Genomic DNA, 23,182 nt, shown 5'->3' on the forward strand with positions numbered 1-23,182 from the left:
GGGAACAGTTATTTTTCCTGGATTTCAAGTTGGTCTATGTCCTTCTAGTTAATTATTTGGCTGTCTCTTAAATAAATGTTTTTATGAAATTAAGGGATTGTTCCAGAGTTATTTATAATTAAAATATGAAATATTTACATGGGACTTTCCTTAATGATTAAATAGTTGATCAAATATGTATAACATTTAAAAGTTTCAATATGTATAATGTAATGTTATTTTAATACTTGACATTCCTACGCCAACTGTGGCAGAATATGTTGTACTTTTGATTGTTGTCATCTATTTATATCACCATATTCTTTGGAATAATTCTCTCCGTATTCCTACCTCGGAATTCCAAAGCGCAGGTGAAGAAGCGGCGCAACAAACTTCACTGCAGCCATTTCTCCAAGGACGTCGTACGTATTATACTATACTAGCGGCCCGTCCATGCTTCGCATGGGTAAAACCATAATAAATAATATACATAATCCTACCTCAGGCTCACACTATCTGTTTAAAAATCCGCGTCGAAATCCGTTACATATGGCCGGCAGCGGGAAGAGATTTTGTTTTATACTATTTAGTGATGGTAAAGTACTACTTATTCGTTCAGCTCACGTTCGTTCTATTCTATGCAGTTCTTTTACGACTTTGCTATTAAAATCTCACTATCGAGTCGATTCGCAGTGAAACGTACCAATCACAGCGCGCCATTGTGACGCAACGACAACCACAGCGCAATGTGATTGGTTCGCTGCGTCCCACTTCGAATCGACTCGATGAAGAGAAGTGAAATACCCCGCTCGCGGTGCCCTTCTAAATTTATGATTTCATGGATTTAATAAGTACTATTACAGGTACTGCGACCTGGGTGGTTCTCCGAGCGTCTCGACCGCTGCGGCTGCGCAGACGTTACAATCCGTCAATTTTCCTGAGGAAGGAATAATTTTCAAAATCTATCATTCGTAAAATTGACATTACTACAGCACAGAGTAATGAATGTAAAGTCATATAGTAAAACTCATTCTTGTCTTTGTTAAAATTAAAAAAAAGTGTAATGACAGCGCGACCGCAGCGGTCGAAACGCTCTGGGATCCACCACCTACTAATTCCATGATGAAAATAACACAGAACATGTTCATATATCTGTGGAAAATACCCGTGTTTCGCTCTCAGATGAGACCTCACCTCTTCACAGAAAGTCTTAGAAGACAGCAAGAGACACTAGAAACTGACACTGATGATAGTTTAGATCGAGAGCAAAATAAAAAGTCTAAAAATTATACAAAGTGTTGTAAATATAAACAAATTGATATAAAATGAAGCTTCCACAACGTTTTAATGAGGGATATATTAGTTGAAAACGCAACATAAATCAGTATACAAGAATGTTTTGTTGTCGTGTAAATGAATAACATTAACTATAGTGTCTTCCAGCTGTTTTACCTTTGGGTGTTTTATTGTCTGGGAAATGGGATCCTGTCTAAGCGGCGATAGAGGAAGTGTAAGTTGTTTTATTTAAGTAATTTTTAAACCCCCGACGCAATACAGACACACGTATACAGGCAGACAGACAACTAAATGGTCAAACTTACAACACTCGTAACCGCTAAGTGTGTCTGTCTGTCTGTGTACGTGGCACCATAGCTCATCAACGGGTGAAACGATTTGGATGCAATTATTTTTATTTTTATGCGATGGTTCTTAGATATTTTTGATCAAAATCGGTTCAGCCGTTCAAAAGTTGTAGCGAAATGAATATTGAAAGTCGGGGGTTTTTTAATTTGTCTAACAAATAAACTTGTTGTAATAGAATTTGTGGAGTAATATACCTACCATTCTAAATTATGATATGTTCTATATCTTTCTATGAATTACGTGTGTGCGATGTAAGGGATACCTACACAGCTTTTACGGCTGATAGGTAACAATAACATTCCTAAAGAGACCTCAGAATTCGCGGCCTCACAGAACCAAATGTAACCAGAAGGTCTACCACTAAACATTTAAACACGTAGCGCGATACTAACGTCCACATGCTGTCTCTTTCTCATCGTGTATGATTCGTGATTCGTGTAAAAATAAAAGAACGTGTGGACGCAATGACGTGCTAGGTATGTGTTTTTTGTTTCGTGGTTGCGCCCCAGGACCATGCAAGGGTGAGAAAGACAGAGATCAAATCAAGAGAGGCACCGAGCCCAAATTCTAATATGAAAATAAATAAATGGTACCTCTCTTATTTTTGAATTTATAATAATGAGATGAAAAAAATCTGGAACCAACTCGCGCTCGATCCAGAATTTTTTCGTCTCATTATTATTTACAAAAATAAGTTAAAAAGCATGTGTGACTGTATAACAAATCCATTTAAATATTATATTATATTTATAGTTATCTGAGTAAGGTTCGAATCCCGGTCAGTTCCATGATGGAAAACGATATTTTTTTTCAAGTTTCGAACTCACAGGGATTATTATAAACATGGACTTATAAACTGAATCTTTGATTTGTCTAATGTCAGCTCCACAATGTCGCCGAACTCAGACATATGTCGACGGGAATGCGTGAACATTGTGTAGTTAGTATCAGAGCTTTTGTTTATAGCAATGAAAAACCAAAGCAATGTATACCGAATCCGATAAAGTTTGGCAAACTGTTAATGTTTAATGTTTATAAATGTATTCTAATTATTGAAACTTTCATTAATGTTTACATTCAATTTAATTTAAGTTAAATATGAATTATATAATGTGTCTTTATACCACAATAAATAAATCTGTAAATGTCTACTGAGGAGCCTGCCACAGCACAGGGGAGCTTACAGTGGGTGTCAGCGCACAATATTATGTAGGTAATGTTATTAACTAATAAATACATTTTTCATTTTAATTTCACTGTTTGGCGACAGTGTGGAGCTGGCATAAAAAAAACGGTCGTAACCGCTCGTCACCCCCAGCTTTGTCTCCGCCTGTGACGAGTGGGAATTTTAGTAAGAAAATATCCCATTCGTCACCGGTATGTCCTCTCCGGTGCAGGGACCGGACAAGCCATTCGTTTGTTTAATCCTTTGAAAAGCTTTCCCATATTCTTGTGTAACCTGTTCAATGGCTAACCCAATCCAATGACTATCCCATATGGTGAAGCTAACCCTTTCAAAGGATTTCCCATATGATATGGCTAACTCTTTCGAAGGGGTAACCCGTTCGTTATAACGCTTACCCTGTTTGGCTTTCCTCTTAAATGCTTGCGGGTGGAGAGGGGTGTAGTTTTCATCACACCCCCCGCTCCTGTGCAAATTTGCGTAGTTCCGTGTGTGAAGAGCCTAAAAGACACGAAACGACACTTTGAATCGTGTAAATAATAACGCACCGCTTTACCGCACGCGCTTAGAAGGTATTTGTTGTGCCTGAAAAATGATTTCAAACATTCTTGTATTCTAAAAAAAGGCTGTTGGAGTCGAGCGGGAATTAAACCGTTGGTGCCGAATGGGAATTCGTTGGCAGCGGTAATTTTTCATTGAATAGCAATAATATCCGCGTTATAAATAAACACTTCCATTACATTTTATTACTATAGCTTGCACGTTTATGTTTAATAGGGGTGAGGACTGGGATATTTCCCAACTGAAATTTCCATTCGTCAACAAGGGAGAGGAATGGGAATTTCAGGAAAAATCCCACTTGTCACCGGAGGGGACAAACCTGGGGGTGACGAGCGGGAACGACCGAAAAAAAAATTATTTTTTTAATTCTATCTGAACAGCCCCGGCTCTGTTGCTTCTCGTGGCGCCCTTCACCCCGGGTAACTGTCAGCTGTAGGACTGGGGTATCGGGCAGAGTATCCACGGGGAGCGTGTCAAAGAAACGTCAACGTCAAGAAACAATGAAACACGGTTTTCGAGGCGGCGGGAGAGTGCGGTCAAGGGTCCTTACCAGAGTGCTGGCTTTATTCTTCAATCCTTTATGAGTTATTCTTATGTTACTGCGTCCGCTCAAACTGCTCGTACCCTGCCCCGCGCTCCCCCGCTCACCTCAATCATTTATTTTTCTTACAAAACACTGAATATCACAAAAACACTTAGGTCTAGACTTAAACTATTCATTTACACTAAGACCTATGCGCTAAGACAGCTTAAAATCCATGGTAGAAATGTAAACACGCTACGCATGTCCCCTCTGTCACCACACAACGCACTGAGAAGGGTAATTTAAATATGCTGTTGGGAGATCGCATTTGCTACCGTTCCTGTCAAGAAAATGAAGCAAATAAATGAGGACGCTGTCTCCTGTCGTCTGGCAACACTGGGTGTTCCTCAACCAATGTTGACCATTTGGTATTGCAATGTCAAAAAAATTTAGTTACTTAGTAAAAAAACAGTTTTCTTAACTTTCTGGACAGTCTTATGTTTTTAATCTAAAAATTTACGTGAAAAAGTGCCTGTGAAGGTCTAATTTCTGTATAAATTTGAATTTAATTCTCAATGATATATTCTAATACACCAATCTTGCATCATTAGTAGGTGGTGGTTTTATTGGCTAAATCGATTTACAGTTTTTCAATAAAGAGAAGAAAACGGATTTTTAACGAACTAATTTTTTTTGTCATCGCAATACCAAATAGAATATGCATGCAAAATTTCGATAAAATTGGTTGAGTAGACATAGCGTGACGAAACAATCAAACTTAATTTTTATTAATTGGGATTGGTACTATTGTATCAATCCCAATTAATAAAAATTAAGTTAATAAAAATAAAGTATTATACAATATTTCGTTTACGGTTCCGAAGCTCCTGAACATCCGTGAAGGCCTACCACGAAACATAAAACACGTAACACGTCACTGACGTCCACGTGCTGTCTCTTTCCCCCCACATCGTGAACGCAAGAGCGAACGTGTGTGCTCGATGACGAGCTACATGGTGTTTCGTGTTTCACGACAAACGCCTCTATACATTTCTTTAAAATTCATTCTAGCCTGGCCAGGCATATCAACAACCTCAGCAATATCAAACACAGCAATACCCGCCACAGCAGTATCAACAGCCGCAGCAGTTCGCACAGCAACCTTATCCGCCACAACAGCCATATCCTCAACAAATGCAACCTGGCTATGGTGTGTACCTACTTTTTTCTCTTGTGAATATAAGATAAAAATAAAATTTAATGTCCTGTTAAAGAGAAAACTGTTAAGCGTTGAGACGATCTTTCGTCTGGAGCCAATCCTGGCTGCCGCATCAGTACATGCGTATCATAAACATGCATTATCATCAGGATTGAACCTGCATATAAAATTGGCCAAATTTAACTTGAAAGATTTGTATTTATCATACATACAAGTCAAATTAAATCATCATCATATCGAGTGTGTTATTGCTAACAACACTGGTGTCAGATTTTATTCAAGTCGCCTAAAGGCAGATGACATGACTTTTACGACTTACCTCCATCTAGTGGCAGGTAGTCGCATACACACTAATAAACTAAACTGTCAACCAGTGTGCAGGTTTCCTCAGGATGTTTTCCTTCACCGGAAGCTAGTGGTCTATGAAAATTACTAGTATGAGTGTACTATATATGAGTGAGAGATTGGTATACAAACTCGTATAATGGCACGAGTAGGATACGAACCTGACAACATTCGATCCACAGGCGTCTTATCCATTACACCACCACCGCTTCATATTAAATAAAAAGCTTTTAAAAATATCACATAGCATTCTCTGTATGATATTAATCTAATCTAACTGTTAGATAATGTTTTTAGTATTAAATTCACGTTTTGTACTTCTACTATTTTGTACAATAAAGTTTCTAGTGCTAAATACAGTCTGTCAAGAAAGGGAACGGGAGACAGACGCTGTTTCCTGTTTGCTCATATAGTTACTGTTCACTAAATTAAAGTTTCGCATTTTGATCACAGTTATTGTTACAGGACCACCGCCACCGATGCAGGTAAAGTTTTAAAATTAATTTTTATTAAATACATTATTGATAGACAAAAACAGAGGCGCTTCGTCGCTCTGCGCTCCGTCAATGTTTACGCAGTATTGTAGAGCCTAGGAGGATGAGTTCCGTGAGACGTACGTCAATTTATGCATATAGGTAGTTTAACATGTTATATTTTTTCATTCCGGACTCAAGCCTCTGCCCTCTGGAGTGCCCTCTGGGGGTGCCATGGGAACTTTAATCCGGATTAACTACCATGTGATGATTCATCAAAGAATTAGCTCGGTTTCGAAAAGTATAATCTAATTTTTTTAACTATTATGTAATCTAACTCAATGCGTTTCGTTCTCTCTCAGAGCGTTTCGACCGCTTCAATTTTCTTTTCGAGTGAGGAATCATTTCCAAAATCAATGTATCACCACAGTACAGATTAATTATTGTAAAGTCAGATAGTAAAACTAATCCTTATCATTGTTAAAATTTGAAAAATTGTAATAATTGCGCTCAAAACGCTTTGAGAATCAGCCTGCTTAGCTAACATTACGACAAATACGATAGGCTGCTATTTATGTATCCGGAACTGGCCAATAATTCTAGAATATTTAAAAAGTAATTACAACATTTGAAAATAGAACTCTTCGGCTAGAGAATAAATATTTTTCATGTCCCTGTCATTTGTTTTTTTCAATTGGCGCCAATTGTGAAAATAGCTTGTCTTCATTGCCATGGATTTAACTCGTGAACATTTTCGCGCGATGATTTATTATGATTTTCGGCGTGGATTAACTCAAAAACAGTGCATCGAACAACTGATTTTAACTTTTGGAGATGAAGCATCATCGAAAACCACTGTGTATTATTGGTTTAAGGAATTACAACGTGGACGGTCTATGCTCACGGATGAAATTAAGGAGGGTCGTCCTAAATCGGTAGTGGTACAACAAAATATTGATGCTGTGCGACAATTAGTAATGCAAGATCGTCATGTTACATACCGCGAGATAGAGGCGTCTCTGGGCATTAGTATGACGAGTATACACGCGATATTACACGAACATTTAATTGTTAAAAAAATTTGTTCGCGTTGGATTCCGCACAACTTGAGCGTAGATCAAAAACAGGCTCGTGTCGACTGGTGTAAGAAAATGATAAAAAAATACAACCGTGGCACGTCAAAAGCTGTTTATAATATCTACACAGGTGACGAAACCTGGATCTATGCTTATGACCCTGAAACTAAACAGCAGTCAACGGTGTGGGTCTTTCAAGATGAACCGAATCCAACAAAAGTTGTTCGTGCGAGAAGCACTTTAAAGCAAATGGTCGCTTGTTTTTTTGGTATCAACGGACATGTAGCTACAGTGCCACTAGAGAATAGTAGGACGGTTAATTCTGAATGGTACACCACCATTTGTTTGCCAGAAGTCTTTGAAAAAATACGAAAGAACAACCCACAACGCAGAATCATACTTCATCACGACAATGCTAGCTGCCACAAGTCGGCTGAAACAAATAATTTTTTGGAGGGTCAAAAGATTGAATTGACGGGTCATCCGCCGTACAGCCCCGACCTGGCACCCAATGATTTTTATTTATTTCCAAACATTAAAAATAAATTACGTGGTCAACGTTTTTCGAGCCGCGAAGAGGCCGTTGATGCGTTCAAAACACACGTTTTCAATCAGAATGGAAAAAGTGCTTTGAAAATTGGTTTCATCGTATGCAGAAGTGCATAGATCATCGCGGAGAATACTTCGAGAAACAATAAAACCATATGTAATAATATATGTTTGTTTAATTTTGTTATTCCGGATACATAAATAGCAGCCCTCGTACAATCACGGCTTTTCGTAAACGTTTGAGTGCGAGTTCCTTCGAATTTGATTGCGGTTATTTTTCGAAGCCGAGCGCAGCAACCAATCACAGTGCTGTGTGTGACAAGACAGCAACGCCGCTACCTGATTGGTTGGTTGCGTCTGTAGAAAGTAAAAGTAATCAAGATCGAATTAATAGCACAATACTAAAGTATACTTCCATTTTGTTTGCAGCGTGGTGGCTACGGACCTCCACCACCCGGTAATTATTTATTACCTTACTTATAAAACGGGAAGTGGGCTATGTTCATAGATATTAAAGAAAAATCATGGGGTCTTTATGTTAAGCCATAACATTTTTTTGTCTGTCTATATCTTGCGCATCACGCAAAAACTACTCGGTGGAAATACAAGAAGGGAGTAATGCACACTATGAAAACACTTTTTCGTTCGGCTAAAAATAATTCAATTTTAAACAGCTTATCATCTAATACATAGTTCTACTGAAGAAGTTATCAGCTTTATGCTCTGGCATGAGCCAACGGTGCTGATTTTCAGTGTCCCCGACATCAGTTTCCCGCCACCGTACTGGCAACACGCATAGATAAGAGAAAGAGTGAGTTACAAGATCCCTCCGGTACAATCGGTCTACTATCCTGATCGGTCAACTTTCACAAGCCTGTATGTTGTTACCGTGTGTGTCCACAGGCTGCACGACGTGTACAAAGATGTGCAAAATGCCTTAAAAGCGCAATTTTGGCTGATTACATACAGTACCAACCTCGACAAGCAATGCCAAGAAAAAAGTAATCCCAACTAATATTACAAATGCGAAAGTAAGTTTGTTTGTTTATTTGTTACCTCTTCAAGCGTTATGTACTCAAATAATCTTCTTGAAATTTTATAGAGAAGGACATAGGGTACCTTTCATTCCGGAAAAAGCTGTTGCATTGTTCCCGTAGGGTTTGCGAAAAACCTGTATCTAATGTTAGTAAAACAAACTTAGCAATAAAATCACTAAGTAGATGGCGCTGTGTATATTTTAAACATTTTAAATTAGCTGTGAATATGTTATTTCAACAATCCCAATCCCATTTTAATACGAAGAAAAACTGTTCCCGAGGGAATTTAAGCGGGCGAACCAGAGGTAAACAGCTAGTTATAATATTACCTACACAAGCGGGTTACGAGGTACCGGAGGTACATGAAACCTTGGGATTTTTGCACTCACCCCATTGCCTTTATTCACCCGCAAAGGTTGAATAATGAAGGACTGAATGAGCTTCACGTCACCTGTGAGCGTATGTGACTGGTTCGCTGCGTCACAGATTACATAATACCCGCTGCGTCTCACAAAGAATAGATTAGATGGTGAGAAGTTAAATGCAAACCCGCACTTCGCCCACTGTTGTGTATTGCACAGACAGTGTATCCAGTTCTGGTGAAAAACTATATTAAAAGTTACTAGTTAAATAAACAGCAAACAACACATTGTTTCGCTTCGCCAACCACCTTTGTATTATAACAGTGTTCAGTGTCTTTGAAGCAAGAAGAATAGGACGCGTTTCCACACAGCTTTCAATATTATTTTCTAGTAAAGAAATAATATTTTGTTACAGGTTATGGACCGCCGCCGCCGGTAGGATCAATTTTTTAATCTAACTGTAATCCAGTTTCAATTGAATTGTAATATTGGCTATGAATACTAGAACGCTAAAGTTCGAAACTTTCCGTGGTGACACACGGCCAACCAATCACATTGCGTCGCCTCACAATGCCGCACTGAGATTGGTTGGCTGCGTTTACGTCACACTGCGAATAGTTTCTAAAGTGTAAATCGAATTGCAAACACACACTTCTTTCCATAAACCAGCGACTGTATAGAGTTTTGAGCTTAGTTCCTAAAATCTAGATGTGTAGATATGAGTGGGAGAGATTTGGATGTATTTTGGTCGCGACGCAGTTTCGCTTTTGTGGAATAATTCACAAAAATGAAACCGCGTCGTGCGTCGAGTTTTGAAGTGAATTATGACTTTCTCCACAGGGACAGACCGTGGTTGTGAGGGACCGCGGCGGGGGAGGTGGCATGGGCGCTATGGGGACCGGCTTGATGGGCCTCGCTGCCGGCGCTGCCGGCGGTTTGGCAGCCGGCGGTCTTGTACGTAATGTTTTTATTTTATTAAGGACATTAAGTAATCATTTATTGGACAAATTAGTTACATAGTATATTAATTTGTATACATAAGTTAAAAATGTGTCACACAATACGTAACATAATGACTTAAATAAATCTCATTTATTCTGACTGTTATTACAAATTAAATTACCTAACGGTTCAATTAAAAAAAAATACTGATCTATAATAATATTAAAAAGAGAAAAGATTTGTATTTTTGTTTGTAAACTCAAAAACTAGTGGGGCCAATTTTAATGAAATTTAGCACAGAGATGGACGAAACCTTCATGCTACTTTTTAGTATGGTTTAACCGGACCGAATAGGGTGGGTCGCTATTTATTAATAAAATAATTCGATTTAATTTATAATGTAGTAGCGGCCCGCCCCAGCCGACAAAATTATGAAAAAAAAAATATATTTCATCTTTACAATATTAGTGACGTGATAATTTAAATTTTTTTGTCAGATGAACGCAGCTCAAGGAGGCGGCGGCGGCGGCCAATCGGCACAACAGGCCCCCCCCCAGGACTATCAACAACAGTACAACCAACCTCCGCCCCCACCCCCCGAACCAGAGCCCGATGATCAACCATATGACGATGGGGGGTTCGATGGCTTCGACGATTAGTGCGTCGTTTTACTCATACAAAAGCAGAGATGTAACTTTTTCGTCTTTAAACTGGACATACAGCACATACAGTGATGGTTCCTGGTGGTTTCCATGTAAAAATGGCTTTTCATTACGATACAAGTGTCATTCGTGACGTTGATTGCGTCAAAAAATTTCATGTGGCATGATCAAAATATATTATGGTCGAGCGAATGCATCTTAGACAGAGAAAACTACAGTCATCGCTCTATCTTTCGTTTCGCTGATACAAGAGAAACTCGTATTAGAAATACACTTGGAGAAAAAGGACAGAGCGCCATTTTCTTTCTCCCAAATCGTATGCCCAGATTTACAACGCCTTTTTTTAATATATTTAAAACTTGGTTTAACATATGTATTGACCGACAGTATTTATAAGAGATTGTAATTATCAACTTATAAAATAAAGGAAAGCCCAAGCAATTGTGTTCATATCGCGAGTTATTTCTGAATCTCTTCATCTTAATAATTTTATTTCAGGTTACTTTTATGGAAATGTTCTACATTATTAGGTTACGCCGGCTCCTTGTCTTTAGTTTTTTTTTCGTCTTTGCAATGCAAGCATTGTATAACTTGACATTTACGCGTGAAATTTTTAACGGATATTTTGATGTCGCTAGTATCGTAAATCGGTCCAAATTCACATTTGTTAAGATTAACAGCTAATTTGCTCTAGCTAACTACTAATACTTATTATAAACATTTGTTATTTTAGTAATACGTTCGATTTTAATTTCATTACCTACACCTTGCGCGCATGCGCGGGATCAAGATGGGCGGGACACAAGGCGCAAACATTTTAAGACAATGACATTAAAAACGTGATTTTTTTTTATTAAATTGGGTTAGCTTTTGGTACCTATGTCTCAAACTCGACAATAATCTTTTTTTTGGGCTATTTTATCCAAGGCCTGCTTGGCTAAAATAGCCCAAAGGCCAATGGATCTAAGCCTATTCAGCCATGTCTAACTAAACCATAAACTTGTAGATTAACATACTTACATAAATGTAAATACATATTACATAAATGTAAATTTATTCAATTACTATACCAAATCGAACGACTTTGAACACTAGTGTTACATACCTAGGTATTTTGCTTCTATAACGAACTAAAAAAGTTTATTTAACCTAATTAGCAAATTATTGGAACACTAGATGTTGCCTGGGGCTTCGCTCCCGTGGGATGTTTGAGATAAAATACAGCCTATAGCAATCTCGGTTCGGTAGTTTCGGAGTTTACCCACCTCAAACATACAAACTCACAAACGCTTACCTTTTAATAATAATAGTACATACCATTTGAAAGAATGAGACAAGGAGAAGTGACATCGGTTGTCTCTTTTATATCAAAAAATATCTTGGTAAAAATTGTGTACAGAATTACGTATTTAAAATTCAAATTATAAACTACACTGATCTAACAATCTGTGTGTCCTATCGGCTTACTAAGTATCTTAAGTATTTTTATACTTTCCAAGTTTTATTGTAAAGACTTTTGTTTGTACATTTGTAAAAGTCAAAAGTGCAAATGCAATTTCAAATTAATAAAAATCATTTTATTTTTACAACAGAAACTTTTTTCCTTTCCATAGATGCGTGCATTGTTTAATGCGAGGCAGTATGATTAAAAAATCCCAAGTTCCAGAGGGACTACCATTAAACATGGAACACGTAGCACGTCCTTGCGTCCACACGTTCTCTTTTATTACACGATTCGCACACGATATGGTAAAAAGAGACAGCACGTGGACGTTAGCAACGTGCTACGTGTTTCGGTGTTTATTGTGTGTTTAGTGGTAAGCCTTCAATTATCAATTTCAACATTATCACGCAAATCAATCGATGCGAATATATAAAGTTGCCGATTGAGTCGTTGCGTGTATAGTCCACATCACATAAGAAACTATGCTTAATTCGTGCAAAACTTAAACTACTGGTTCAAATAATTTGATGTAGTTTTTACAGCATATCGGTTGGCCTAACTTAAAATCTGGTATAGGTTTAATTGCGATACGTTTCTTGGAACCCGAAATATATGTATATATATACTCGAAATAAACGCAGGCAAAGTCGCGGGCAAAAGCTAGTGAAGAAATAAAACAATGTAATTAATTACTTATATTTATTAGTTTGCACACAGAAATAGCAAAAGAGGGCATACAATGGCGGAATTATGTTTATTTATATGTAGCTGTGGTGTGCATTCATTCGATATTTTTTATGTGTAAGTATGTGATATAAGGTTAATAAATTTAATTTAAAACAAATTATGCTTAGTAATCTTCATGGAATGGGTAGTCCGGATGGTAGAGGCTGAAACAAAATTATTATAAGAAATTACAAAAAAACAAAAGGTTTGACGACCTGAAATAATTCCAGAACTTGGGGGGGGCTACTATGAAACGTAAAAGGCGTAGCACGTCATTGCGTCCATACGTTCTCTATTATTTTATACGATGCGTACACGATATGGGAAACGGATAGAATGTGGACTTTAGTAACGTATTCGTACGTTTCCTAGTAGGCCTTCTGACTCCAATTCCCTACACCTGTGGCCGGAGTTTGCACAATCAAAGTATGTTTTCTCAATTAATTTTTACCAATAAGAGAATATCTTGACAAATTACGTTACATAGAAAGATAAAAAGAAACTAATGATAGAAAACTAAAAACTAATATTACGGGTCATGATGGAAAATGATCTTTTTCTACCTGCCCCGGGTCTTGGATGTTTATCTATATATGTATTTGTTATAAAATATAGTATCGTTGAGTTAGTATCCCAGAACACAAGTCTCGAACTTACATTGGGGCTAGCTCAATCTGTGTGATCTGTCCTAATATATTTATTTATTATTTATTTAAAAAAAATAATAATAATAATGTGGCGTTCCAAGCGCTTAGGTAACACTTTGGTGGTATTGAGTTAAGGCTGTATTTAGATAGTTAAATTATAACTTACTCTCCCATACTGCACAGTCGTCCGTTGCACTCCAAGCTGGCGATCTGGACAATGTCCTCAGGTGTCAGGGTAAAGTTGAATACATCGAAGTTCTGAGCGATTCTCGTCTTATTAACGGATTTTGGGATTACGATCATGCCGCGGTCGATTGCGTATCTGTAATCGAAAAATTTCATTTAACCTAAACGAGAATAGGAAAACTATTGTGTAATGTAGAGATGGGCTTATCCACCCTGCAAATTCAAATTCATATTCAAATCATTTATTCAGAAATTAGACCCTCACAGGCACTTTTTCTCGTCAATATTTATAGTTATTTCTCACAAGCAACAAACTACTGGCTGCATAAAACACATACACATCATTGCGTTCATATTTTACGCGATGCATGAACGATATAGGAGAAAGAGACACTGTCCACGTTAGTAACGTGCTACGTGTTTAAATAAATAAATGTTTGTATGTTTTGCCCTCAAAATTTTCATGAACCGAGATTGGTGGAAAAGTAATGGGGAGACCTTTTCCCAGCAGTGGCACACGTGAGTCACGTCATTCTTCATTCAAAAAATACAAAATCCTAAGTGTACTTCGTAATTCTTCATGTCAATTACATTATTCGCCATGTACCTACTCAACATTTTCAAAACAAAACTTTGAAAATCCCATCACTCACATCACGCCTGCAGAATTAAACTGTACAAGATTCGCTGATGACGATCACGTCAAGGAGGACATCATTATCACGGATGAGGAAGGGAGGTCAAGAATAAAAAGAACCTCACTTCACGAAAACACATCACTATCAGAGATAGATTCTTCATAGTTGTATTCCTCATGGCTGATGGTCGTGGTCATTACGTGTAATGAAACACACATAACGACTTTGTTGGCACTATTAATGGAGTGGTTTACCATTGCCTTCTTCATTTCACACACAAGTTGATAACAATCAACCAGTGTGCAGGTTTCCTCACGATGTTTTGTTTTCCTTCACGGGAAGCAAGTGGTCGATGAAAACTACTATGAGTCGGATTGGTTGCAAACTCATGTGGCACGAGTAGTATTTGAACCTGGGACCTTTGGGTTCACAGGCGTCTTAACCATTAAACCACCACGGCATCAACGACCTAGAGAAGATTGGGAGGTTAAAAAAGATCAATCTCACCTGATAAGGACTTGTGGAACGCTCTTTCCATACTTTTCTGCAATGGGTGTCAGTTTGGGGTCCTGCATTAGTTGGGGGTCACCGGGCTTCGCCCAGGGTCTGTCAGGGGAGCCGAGGGGGGAGTACGCCGTCACTATGATGCCCTGGCTGCGGCAGAAGTCGAACATCTTCTGCTGGTTCAAGTACGGGTGGACTTCGATCTGAAATTGTAATATATGTTTAAAGCTGCGCTTCGGGGTTTTTTATCGAATTTCGGTATAAAAAGTACTCTATGTATATTCTACCCTTGAACCAAATTTCATAACAATCAGAATATTTTTTAAATATTATACATACAAAGTTACAAACCCCTTATTACCCCCTATTAACATGAATATTAGTAAACCGTGAAACACGTATTCAATGAAATATTTTTAAGTCTGAATTTCAACTTTGATAAAAATCTGTGCCGATTTAAAGATTTTTCCATACATATTTCAACCCCTATTGGTGAAATAGGGGTTGAAATACCTACCTTCAAGGTTTAATTTCTTTTTAAATCCATTAGTTGGTATTCATCATGAAAATAAACATCACGCGAAGCCGCAGGCAAAAGCTCGTTCGCAATAAATAGGGTTCTAAATAACAATATAATGTTCTACTTATTCAGTTAAAAATTTGCAGAATAATCTAAAACATGAACTGAATTTACACAACACTCATTTAAAATTAAAAATAATTTACAGTGTAAAATGGATTTCCTAGATGCTTTCAACGAATATGTCATGTAATAAAATGTGATATAACACGTAGCACGTCAATGCGTCCACACGTTCTTTTTTACACGATGCATACACGAGACAGCAGGAGGTTCGTAACGTGCTACGTGTATGTTTCGTAGTAGCCCTTCTGTGTTTAATATTACCTGTTGCACTGCAGGCTTGAACTTAGCGGCTTGCAGTACTCTCTCCAGTTGTCTCTTGTTGAAGTTGGAGACACCGATGCTCTTCACCAGCCCCTTCTCCACCAGGGCTTCCATGGCGGCCCAGGTGTCAACATAGTCAACCGCCGACGGGATGAATTTGTCATTCTCGTCTTTTGGGAACAGGTCCTCGCCTTCCTGGCAATTAGGGTAGGATTAAAACTCGGGATTTGATTGGTGCAGATTTTTTTTTAGAAAGAATTGTTTTCTTTTTCAGTTTTTGTTTTTTTTTGTCATTAGATAAAACTTTTTCTAAAAAAAAAATATTTTCTTTTTTTTTTTCAGTTTTGCAATTTACTTAGGTAGGTACGATATTTTACACAAAAATCACATCTATTCATTTTTGGGTTTCCACCCAAGAAGAAACTGACGTAGTTAAAGTAAAAAGTAACTTTTTAAATAAAATTTTATTTATTTAAATCAATATTAACCAGTTGGCTGCGACGTTTACATGGCTTCATATTATAAATGACTACATTCATACTACTATATCAGTTTTCATCGATCACCTGCTTCCGTTGAAGGAAAACATCGCGAAGAAATCTGCACTTTAGTTGATTATAAACTGTGTGAAACGGAGAAGGCAATGAGAAACCACTCCATTACTAATGCCAAGAAAGTTGTGTGTGTTTAATTCCACGTAAAGACCGTGACCCTCAGCCATGAGGAATACGACTATGAAGAAACAAGTGATGAAACACTTTCACGGACACACGACTGATACTAGTAGTACTGATATAGGCAGTCGTATCAATTAAACTTCTTATGTGTCTCGTTGCGCGTACACGAAAGTGTTAATGAGGTACAATGCGCGCAATGAAAAATTTTATAACAAGTTTATTTGTTAGACAAATTAAAAAAAACCCCGACATTCAATATTCATTTAGCTACAACTTTTGAACGGCTGAACCGATTTTCATGAAACATGGATAAGAACAGTCGGGTTAAAATTATCTATCACACACAAAAAAAAAACTAAACGAAAATCGGTCCATCCGTTTAGGAGCTACGATGCCACAGACAGACAGGTACCTGCGCAGACAGACACGTTAAGTTTAACACCCCTCTTTTTGCGTCGGGGGTTAGAAATCAAAATGATCACGAACCTGGAACGCCTGCGGCCAGTGAATTAGGTATAAGTCCAGGTAGTCCAAACCCAAGTTCTGCAGTGTCACCTTGACGGCTCCTTCCACCAGGTCTGGTCGGTGGTACGTGCACCATAGCTTTGAGGTTATGAAGACGTCTTCCCTAAAAAGTAAAAAGTTTTCGTGATCCATATTAAATTATTAAAGAGAAAAGATTTGTATTTTTGTTTGTAATGAGTAAACTCAAAAACTACTGGGCAGATTTTGTTGAATCTTTGTACAGAGATAGGGGAAACCTTCAGGAGTGACATGACTCACACTTTTTATTATGGTTTTACTCGAGCGAGGCCGGGGCGAGTGGCTAGTTAAACATAACGGTGATATGTAGGTAATTCATATCTAGCTAATAGTTTGGACAATTATTTGGCCAGGAATTTTTTTATTATTTTTTTTTTATTTATTTGTCGCAAAATACCCGTTTCGCTCATTGTTCCTTTCACAAAATATAGAATGGAAGAAACAATAATCGTTAATTTGTTACATTACAAACATAAATCAAAAAATAAAATAAAAACACATCCCTTTCTTTTCAGTCTGTGACGTTGCGAACGATGAGATCAAAAGAAAATAAACCTTACCTAACATTTTGAAAACACGTTCACATTAAATCGAAATCAAAAAAATCATTTATTCAGAAATTAGTAAGTTAGTAATCACTTTTTCACGTCGAATTTTATATTGTATAGTAATTTCTCGAAAGCTGAAAGAAACTCATTTCAGTATTGTGATTGTTGGCTATAAGTGGCAATTAGTGTCTATTTGCCCCCTCGTACCACATGGACTGGACGACACGGAGTGGCCTTATTCCATTACGGAACCACAACGCCTTGTGATTTCATGAGCAAACTACGATATTTCATTGTCATAAAATTTTAAGGTCGACAGTATGAGATCATCCAAAAGTTTATGGTAGATAAAGATTTGAGGAAAAATACCTACGTGGTAATCATTTTGCAATGGAAGTTTTCTTATGACCTAAATGTATGATCTAATAACAGCACATAATTTTAAGTACCTATGCTAAAATGTTAATTGTAAATAAATAAATATATTAAGACAAATCACACAGATTGAGCTAGCCCCAAAGTAAGTTCGAGACTTGTGTTATGGATACTAACTCAACGATACTATATTTTATAACATATACATATATAGATAAACATCCAAGACCCGGGCCAATAAGAAAAAGATCATTTTCCATCATGACCCGACCGGGGATCGAACCCAGGACCTCTCGGTTCAGTGGCAAGAACTTTACCACTGCGCCACCGAGGTCTTTTAGGTTTTTTAGGTCGATTTTAGACAGAGCTTTAACTATCTATCTAGGTATGTACAGCTAGTGAAGTGACTTATGTTTGTATAGCTACCTTTTTTAATATGTAAGTTTAAGTAACTTAGCTTGTTTTGTTTTTTCTTTTAGTTATATATAGTATAGTTGAATGTAAAAAAATATTATACTTACTTATAAAAGGTGTTAACACGTAAGTACATAAATAACTATTAGGCATGTAGTTTTTATTTTTACTATTTCAAATTATACCTATTTGGTTCGCTATCTGGCTGAATAACATACAATAGTTTACTATCTGTGTTTACCATACATTTTATCAAACAAGCGAATATAGCAAAGTATAAAGAAAAGCTTTATTTGACACAAGAAAAATTAAGTTATAAACGCATTACAAATTTTAAGGTAACAAAAATGAGATTGTTGCCGAAAAGATTGCCAGTTCAGCTACTTATAAGCTGATTTTCAGCTGAGCTTTTAAAATTGAAATAAAACATCAGCACACACAATACAGCATTTATATACTAACTAAAACACGGAAAAACAACTACCTATCTACTGAAATATCTTACTAATACAGTCGAAATAATAACATACGGTTTATTGAAGCTAATAATAATTTAAACGTCGCCTGCTAGACTGCTGCTAGAGTGCTGTTCTGTCCTAACTTATATTATAAAGGCGAAATTAAGTTTGTTTGTTACCTCTTCACGCTCAATCTACTCAACCGATCTTCTTGAAATTTTGCACACATGTAGTTTGAAATACGGAGAAGGACATAGAGTACCTTTCATCCGGGAAAAATAACTGCTCTTGTAGGAAATTCACGCGGGAGAAGCTGATTTGTTTTGCACACAGCGCCAGAAAGTTACAAAGGATTTTTGTCGCCTCGTACGGCAATCATTTCATACCTATAAAGCGGTCGTTTAATCTTGGGCGGAAGCCTAATTCCATTTAGATATTTTCACCATTACAATGGATATCTGTTTGTTCATGTCGTCGTTATCTAATTAACTACCTTGATGTGATTGATCATTTTTAGCGATAAGACTGCTCTAGTGAATTCTAAGTAGATTAGAGATTATTGCGCTTGGTGGTATATTAGTTGATGGTCACCACGCCGTCGGCTATCGTCTGTCCTGAGTTCGATTCAAAAGTATTTGAATAAATGTGAAGAAAGTTAATTGTTTTTTTTTATTCCTTATGATCAATCAAAATACAGCCTTAACTGAATACTGTTAGAATACCACAAATACCACGCAAAAAGCTTGGGACGCCACATTGTGTGATAATACAAGTTATGATCGTGATACGTTTATTTACAGGATTATATAATATGTGTCTTTAACTAAGTTTTGATTCAGTCGATTTGAAAAAGATTAATTTTCTCTCTTGACCTGACCGGGGATTGAACCCGGGACCTCCAGTATAGCAGTCCGGCATGATGACCATTGGACTTCAAGCTACAGTTTTTTAAAAGTTTTTTTTGTTTGGTTACTTATACATATATAAGTATATAAGTTTATATATTTTCCTTTCATCAGCACTTGATCACAATCATAATATGTTTCAGTATACCTTTTGACCATGTACTTTTTTGTGTACTTACATTGTTATATTACTGATAAAAAATTATACATAAATTTATATTTAAAAAATGGTAAGCCCTTCTGGCATAATAGGGACCAACACTGTTTAAATAAGTTTCTTTCGGCATTTCTTCTCAGCAGTGGTCGTTCCGAAATGCTAGTCGTTTGTAGCTTTGGTAAACATCATTTAATTTAGAATATGACGTGAAAAAGTGCCTGTGAAGGCCTAATTTCTGAATGATTTTGATTTTGATTTTCACAAGAGTCGTCGATATTTTTCCTTCTTCCTTTTCGAGTTATTGTTAAATCTGGTGTCAGAATTTTATTCCAGTCGCCTAAATCTGATGACATTATTTTTACGCCTACCTATCGCCATCTAGTGACAATATATTGAGTTTTATTTTAGGCATTTACTTACTTGTTAGTGTTTACTATCTAACTACGTATTACGTAATATTATGTTGAGTTTCAGAACCTTAGTCAGATACCTTTTCACGACGCCCTCGTCAAACTTTGCCTTCAATCCTTCGCCAACTTCTTTCTCATTGCCATACACGTGAGCGCAGTCGATGTGCCGGTAACCCACATCGATTGCGTCCTTCACAGCTTGGACCACCTCACCAGGCTTCGACTGCAATAATTCATGAGCTCATAAACGACGAATTTTAATCTTTTACTACTAGATGTTGCCCGGGGCTTCGCTCCCGTGGGAATTTTGAGATAAAATCTTGTATAATGTTTGTAATCTAACTTTACATTTTACCTAGCAATTTAATTATAATTATAATTTACTTTTACCTAGCAATCTTGTATAATGTACCTTTCTAATGGTGAAAGATTTTTTTAAAATCGGTTCGGTAGTTTCGGACATTGCCCGTCACAAACATACAAAATAACAAACGCTTACCTTTTTATAATAATAGCATAGATTAATCTTACGCTCTTACAATACTTATTTATTTAGGGACAAGCTTACCCGCGTGATTTTCACTGTAAAAGCGGGTCAGACATGATTTTCATACAAACTTTCACCCCCATTATAGTCATTTGGGGGTTGATTTGTGAAAATAAGTAGCTCATGTTTTAACGGAGTTCTTTAACATGGGGTACCAAATTTAATCAAAATCGGAACAGACAGAGATACTTTCGCATTTATAATATTAAGCATTAGTAACGGACATTCAATCCATTTGCATAAAGTTTTGATGTAATAATTACTAGAACATGGTATACTTTTCTAATTATCCTAAATTACGTTTAGCTACGCCTATCAAACGTAATATATATTCGCAGGCTGGTGGCGTAGCTAGCTACGCAAAGGCCCTGGGTTAAAATACAAACTAGCACCAATTAGGTATTTAAAATAGTTTGTTCTGTACTCAAGTGTTGTGTAGGTGCTTCATAACTATCACAAAAAAAAATTGAAAATCGATCCATAATTGACATAAAAATATATACTCCTATCCGATAGTCATGTATGTTAATTGTTTTCTCGAAATCGAATGTATAACCTTTTTTGGAAGTCTGTAAAAAATAACACGTAGCTTTATCATACGCCGTACGAATCGTGAAAATTTACACGTAAACTTTAAATGGTGTGAAGTAAATTTTCAGCTGTTAAATAAAAATTACTGTAATTATCGAGTGTATACTAAAACATGACTAAAACAGTTGTTGTTCTCAAGGACTTATTAAATCAAAATCACGTTTTTATCAAGGTTTTAATGACACGCTTCGCTCGAGTTAAAAAATATTATCTTAACTAATATTATAAACGCGAAGTACCTAAGTTTGTTGGTTACCTCTCACACTTTTACTGCTCATCCAATGAGCTTAAAAGTTTGCACACTGTGCAGTATGAAGTATGGAGATATGATACCTTTCGGCTTTCATCCCGGAAAAATAAATGTACCCGTGGGAAATTCACGCGGCGCGCGTTTGAAGCCACGGGCAAAAGCTAGTCCAACATTATACTCATAAACCTTTCTATTTTATTTTATTTCTCAGGAATCAAACTATCTATTGGTGAAAACCGCATGAAAATCCGTTTTAGTTTATCACGAACAGATAGACACGAGAGGAGGATAGACGCAGAGCACATTGTTTTATAATATTATCAGGAAAGTATGCAAGGAATTACGCGAGCTAGATCTTTATTTCCAGCATTTTTTTTAAACCAGTTACCGAAAATAATAATAGTTTGCGTTATTAGTGCAGTCTCCCGATGTCTGTGGATGTATAAAAATGGTTTTCATTCATCCACGGATATCGCGATTCACAAAATGTAAATAAAACCGGCCAAGTGTGAGTCGGACTCGAGCCGGTAGGTTTCCGTCTATAAAAATTCCAAAAAAATCACGTTTCCTGTATGAGGGCCCCCTTAAATATAATATTTTAATTCTGTTTTTTAGTATAAGTATATTGTTTTTATAGCGGCAACATGAATATGCATATCATAAAAAAATTCAACTGTCTATCACGCACGGTTTATGATATACAGCCTGGCGACAGACAGACAGATGGATTATTTAGTACAGATGGATTACAGTATACTTACCATGAAAAGAATACAAATACATACCGATATTAGTATTGAATGTACCTAAATGCAATTTGAAACAAGATTGCTTCAAGAGTGACTTGCGTTAGACAGTACGTAGAGTACTTTGCCATTATATTGTTAGTAAAACCAAATAAATCTCCAATTACACCTACCTACCTAACTGTATTATGTATTAAATTCATTAATTTGCCATCTTAGACATGTATTCTGTCGTAAATATGGGAATGTCCTTGTATAAAGTCGCGGGAACATCGTGTTTAGTTTATTTTTAATCAATTTGCCAACTGCCAGCAAAAAGAACCGCACACAAGAATATATTGTAAAACGAGCGATTTAAATTTTACTGTGAACTTAGGTACTTTTATCTAAAATTTAAAACATCAATTATACAGTGAATATAATTATTATTGAAACTATTGCAACATAATTATTCAAGTAGGTAAGTATATTATATTAAGGTAGTAAGTAGCTACATTATGAAATAGAAATATTCCCTGTCACATAAAAAAAAGAATATAGATAAAAAATAAATAAAAAGTACTAACCTTCCATGTGCCCAATCCGATTACAGGACATGTGTTTCCATTTTCAAATTTCATTAATGGAACAGTTGCCATTTTTAAACGAAATCCAAGGTCGCGGCCAAATGTTATGTAAATTGCGTTCCGTTCCGTGTGACAAGAGTGAGGCCGTGTAACAAACTGAGCTTGGTTAACTATGGTTGAATACGCGTTCGGTTGATAAACACATAAGGTGCTGTGTTCATGCGCTACGTTTATTAATGTGATTTGGAATTTTCCGACCGATGATTCAAAATGAGCGTGTTGATTGGCGGTCAAAATTGTTTTTAGTTCTTCTACATATTTAAATTGTATTATGAAGTAAAATTAAGTAAATTAACTATAAAGAATCGAATTAAAAAATTATGTCATT

At 36.6% G+C, this 23,182-nt stretch overlaps 2 protein-coding genes across 3 annotated transcripts; one reads left to right on the top strand and one right to left on the bottom strand.

Annotated features, from left to right (window-relative positions):
- Positions 1–631: 631 nt before the first annotated feature.
- On the top strand, positions 632–11,005 carry LOC128682536 (uncharacterized). Of its 2 annotated transcripts, XM_053767286.2 has the most exons (8): positions 632–1,489; positions 3,748–3,786; positions 4,962–5,100; positions 5,920–5,939; positions 7,982–8,009; positions 9,367–9,386; positions 9,792–9,905; positions 10,391–11,005. In XM_053767286.2, exons 1-8 carry the CDS (start codon positions 1,457–1,459, stop codon positions 10,550–10,552), a joined length of 555 nt encoding a protein of 184 aa, XP_053623261.1. In that variant the 5' UTR covers positions 632–1,456; the 3' UTR covers positions 10,553–11,005. The 2 variants fall into 2 exon arrangements, with proteins under 2 accessions (XP_053623261.1, XP_053623262.1); XM_053767287.2 differs by lacking the exon at positions 3,748–3,786 and having other exon boundaries at positions 635–1,489.
- Positions 11,006–12,684: 1,679 nt separating this feature from the next.
- On the bottom strand, positions 12,685–22,969 carry LOC128682535 (aldo-keto reductase family 1 member B1-like). The gene is made up of 7 exons (XM_053767284.1): positions 22,795–22,969; positions 20,175–20,317; positions 16,771–16,912; positions 15,608–15,802; positions 14,704–14,903; positions 13,539–13,694; positions 12,685–12,889 (listed from the first exon to the last, which is right to left on the bottom strand). The coding sequence occupies exons 1-7, from the start codon at positions 22,864–22,866 to the stop codon at positions 12,850–12,852; spliced, it is 948 nt and encodes a 315-aa protein (XP_053623259.1). The 5' UTR covers positions 22,867–22,969; the 3' UTR covers positions 12,685–12,849.
- Positions 22,970–23,182: the final 213 nt, after the last annotated feature.

This window comes from Plodia interpunctella, chromosome 30, assembly GCF_027563975.2.
Source record: "Plodia interpunctella isolate USDA-ARS_2022_Savannah chromosome 30, ilPloInte3.2, whole genome shotgun sequence".
Taxonomy (NCBI): Eukaryota; Metazoa; Arthropoda; class Insecta; order Lepidoptera; family Pyralidae; genus Plodia; species Plodia interpunctella.

Excerpts from the sequence above, each read along its gene's own strand:
- LOC128682536 (XM_053767286.2), top strand. The coding sequence starts at position 1,457 with ATGGGATCCTGTCTAAGCGGCGATAGAGGAAGT. Across the intron at positions 3,787-4,961 it reads CGTGGCGCCCTTCACCCCGG|CCTGGCCAGGCATATCAACA; the intron begins GTAACTGTCAGC and ends AATTCATTCTAG. Across the intron at positions 5,940-7,981 it reads GACCACCGCCACCGATGCAG|CGTGGTGGCTACGGACCTCC; the intron begins GTAAAGTTTTAA and ends TTTTGTTTGCAG.
- LOC128682535 (XM_053767284.1), bottom strand. The coding sequence starts at position 22,866 with ATGGCAACTGTTCCATTAATGAAATTTGAAAATGGAAACACATGTCCT. Across the intron at positions 20,318-22,794 it reads TCGGATTGGGCACATGGAAG|TCGAAGCCTGGTGAGGTGGT; the intron begins GTTAGTACTTTT and ends GAATTATTGCAG. Across the intron at positions 12,890-13,538 it reads CGACTGTGCAGTATGGGAGA|CCTCTACCATCCGGACTACC; the intron begins GTAAGTTATAAT and ends ATTTTGTTTCAG.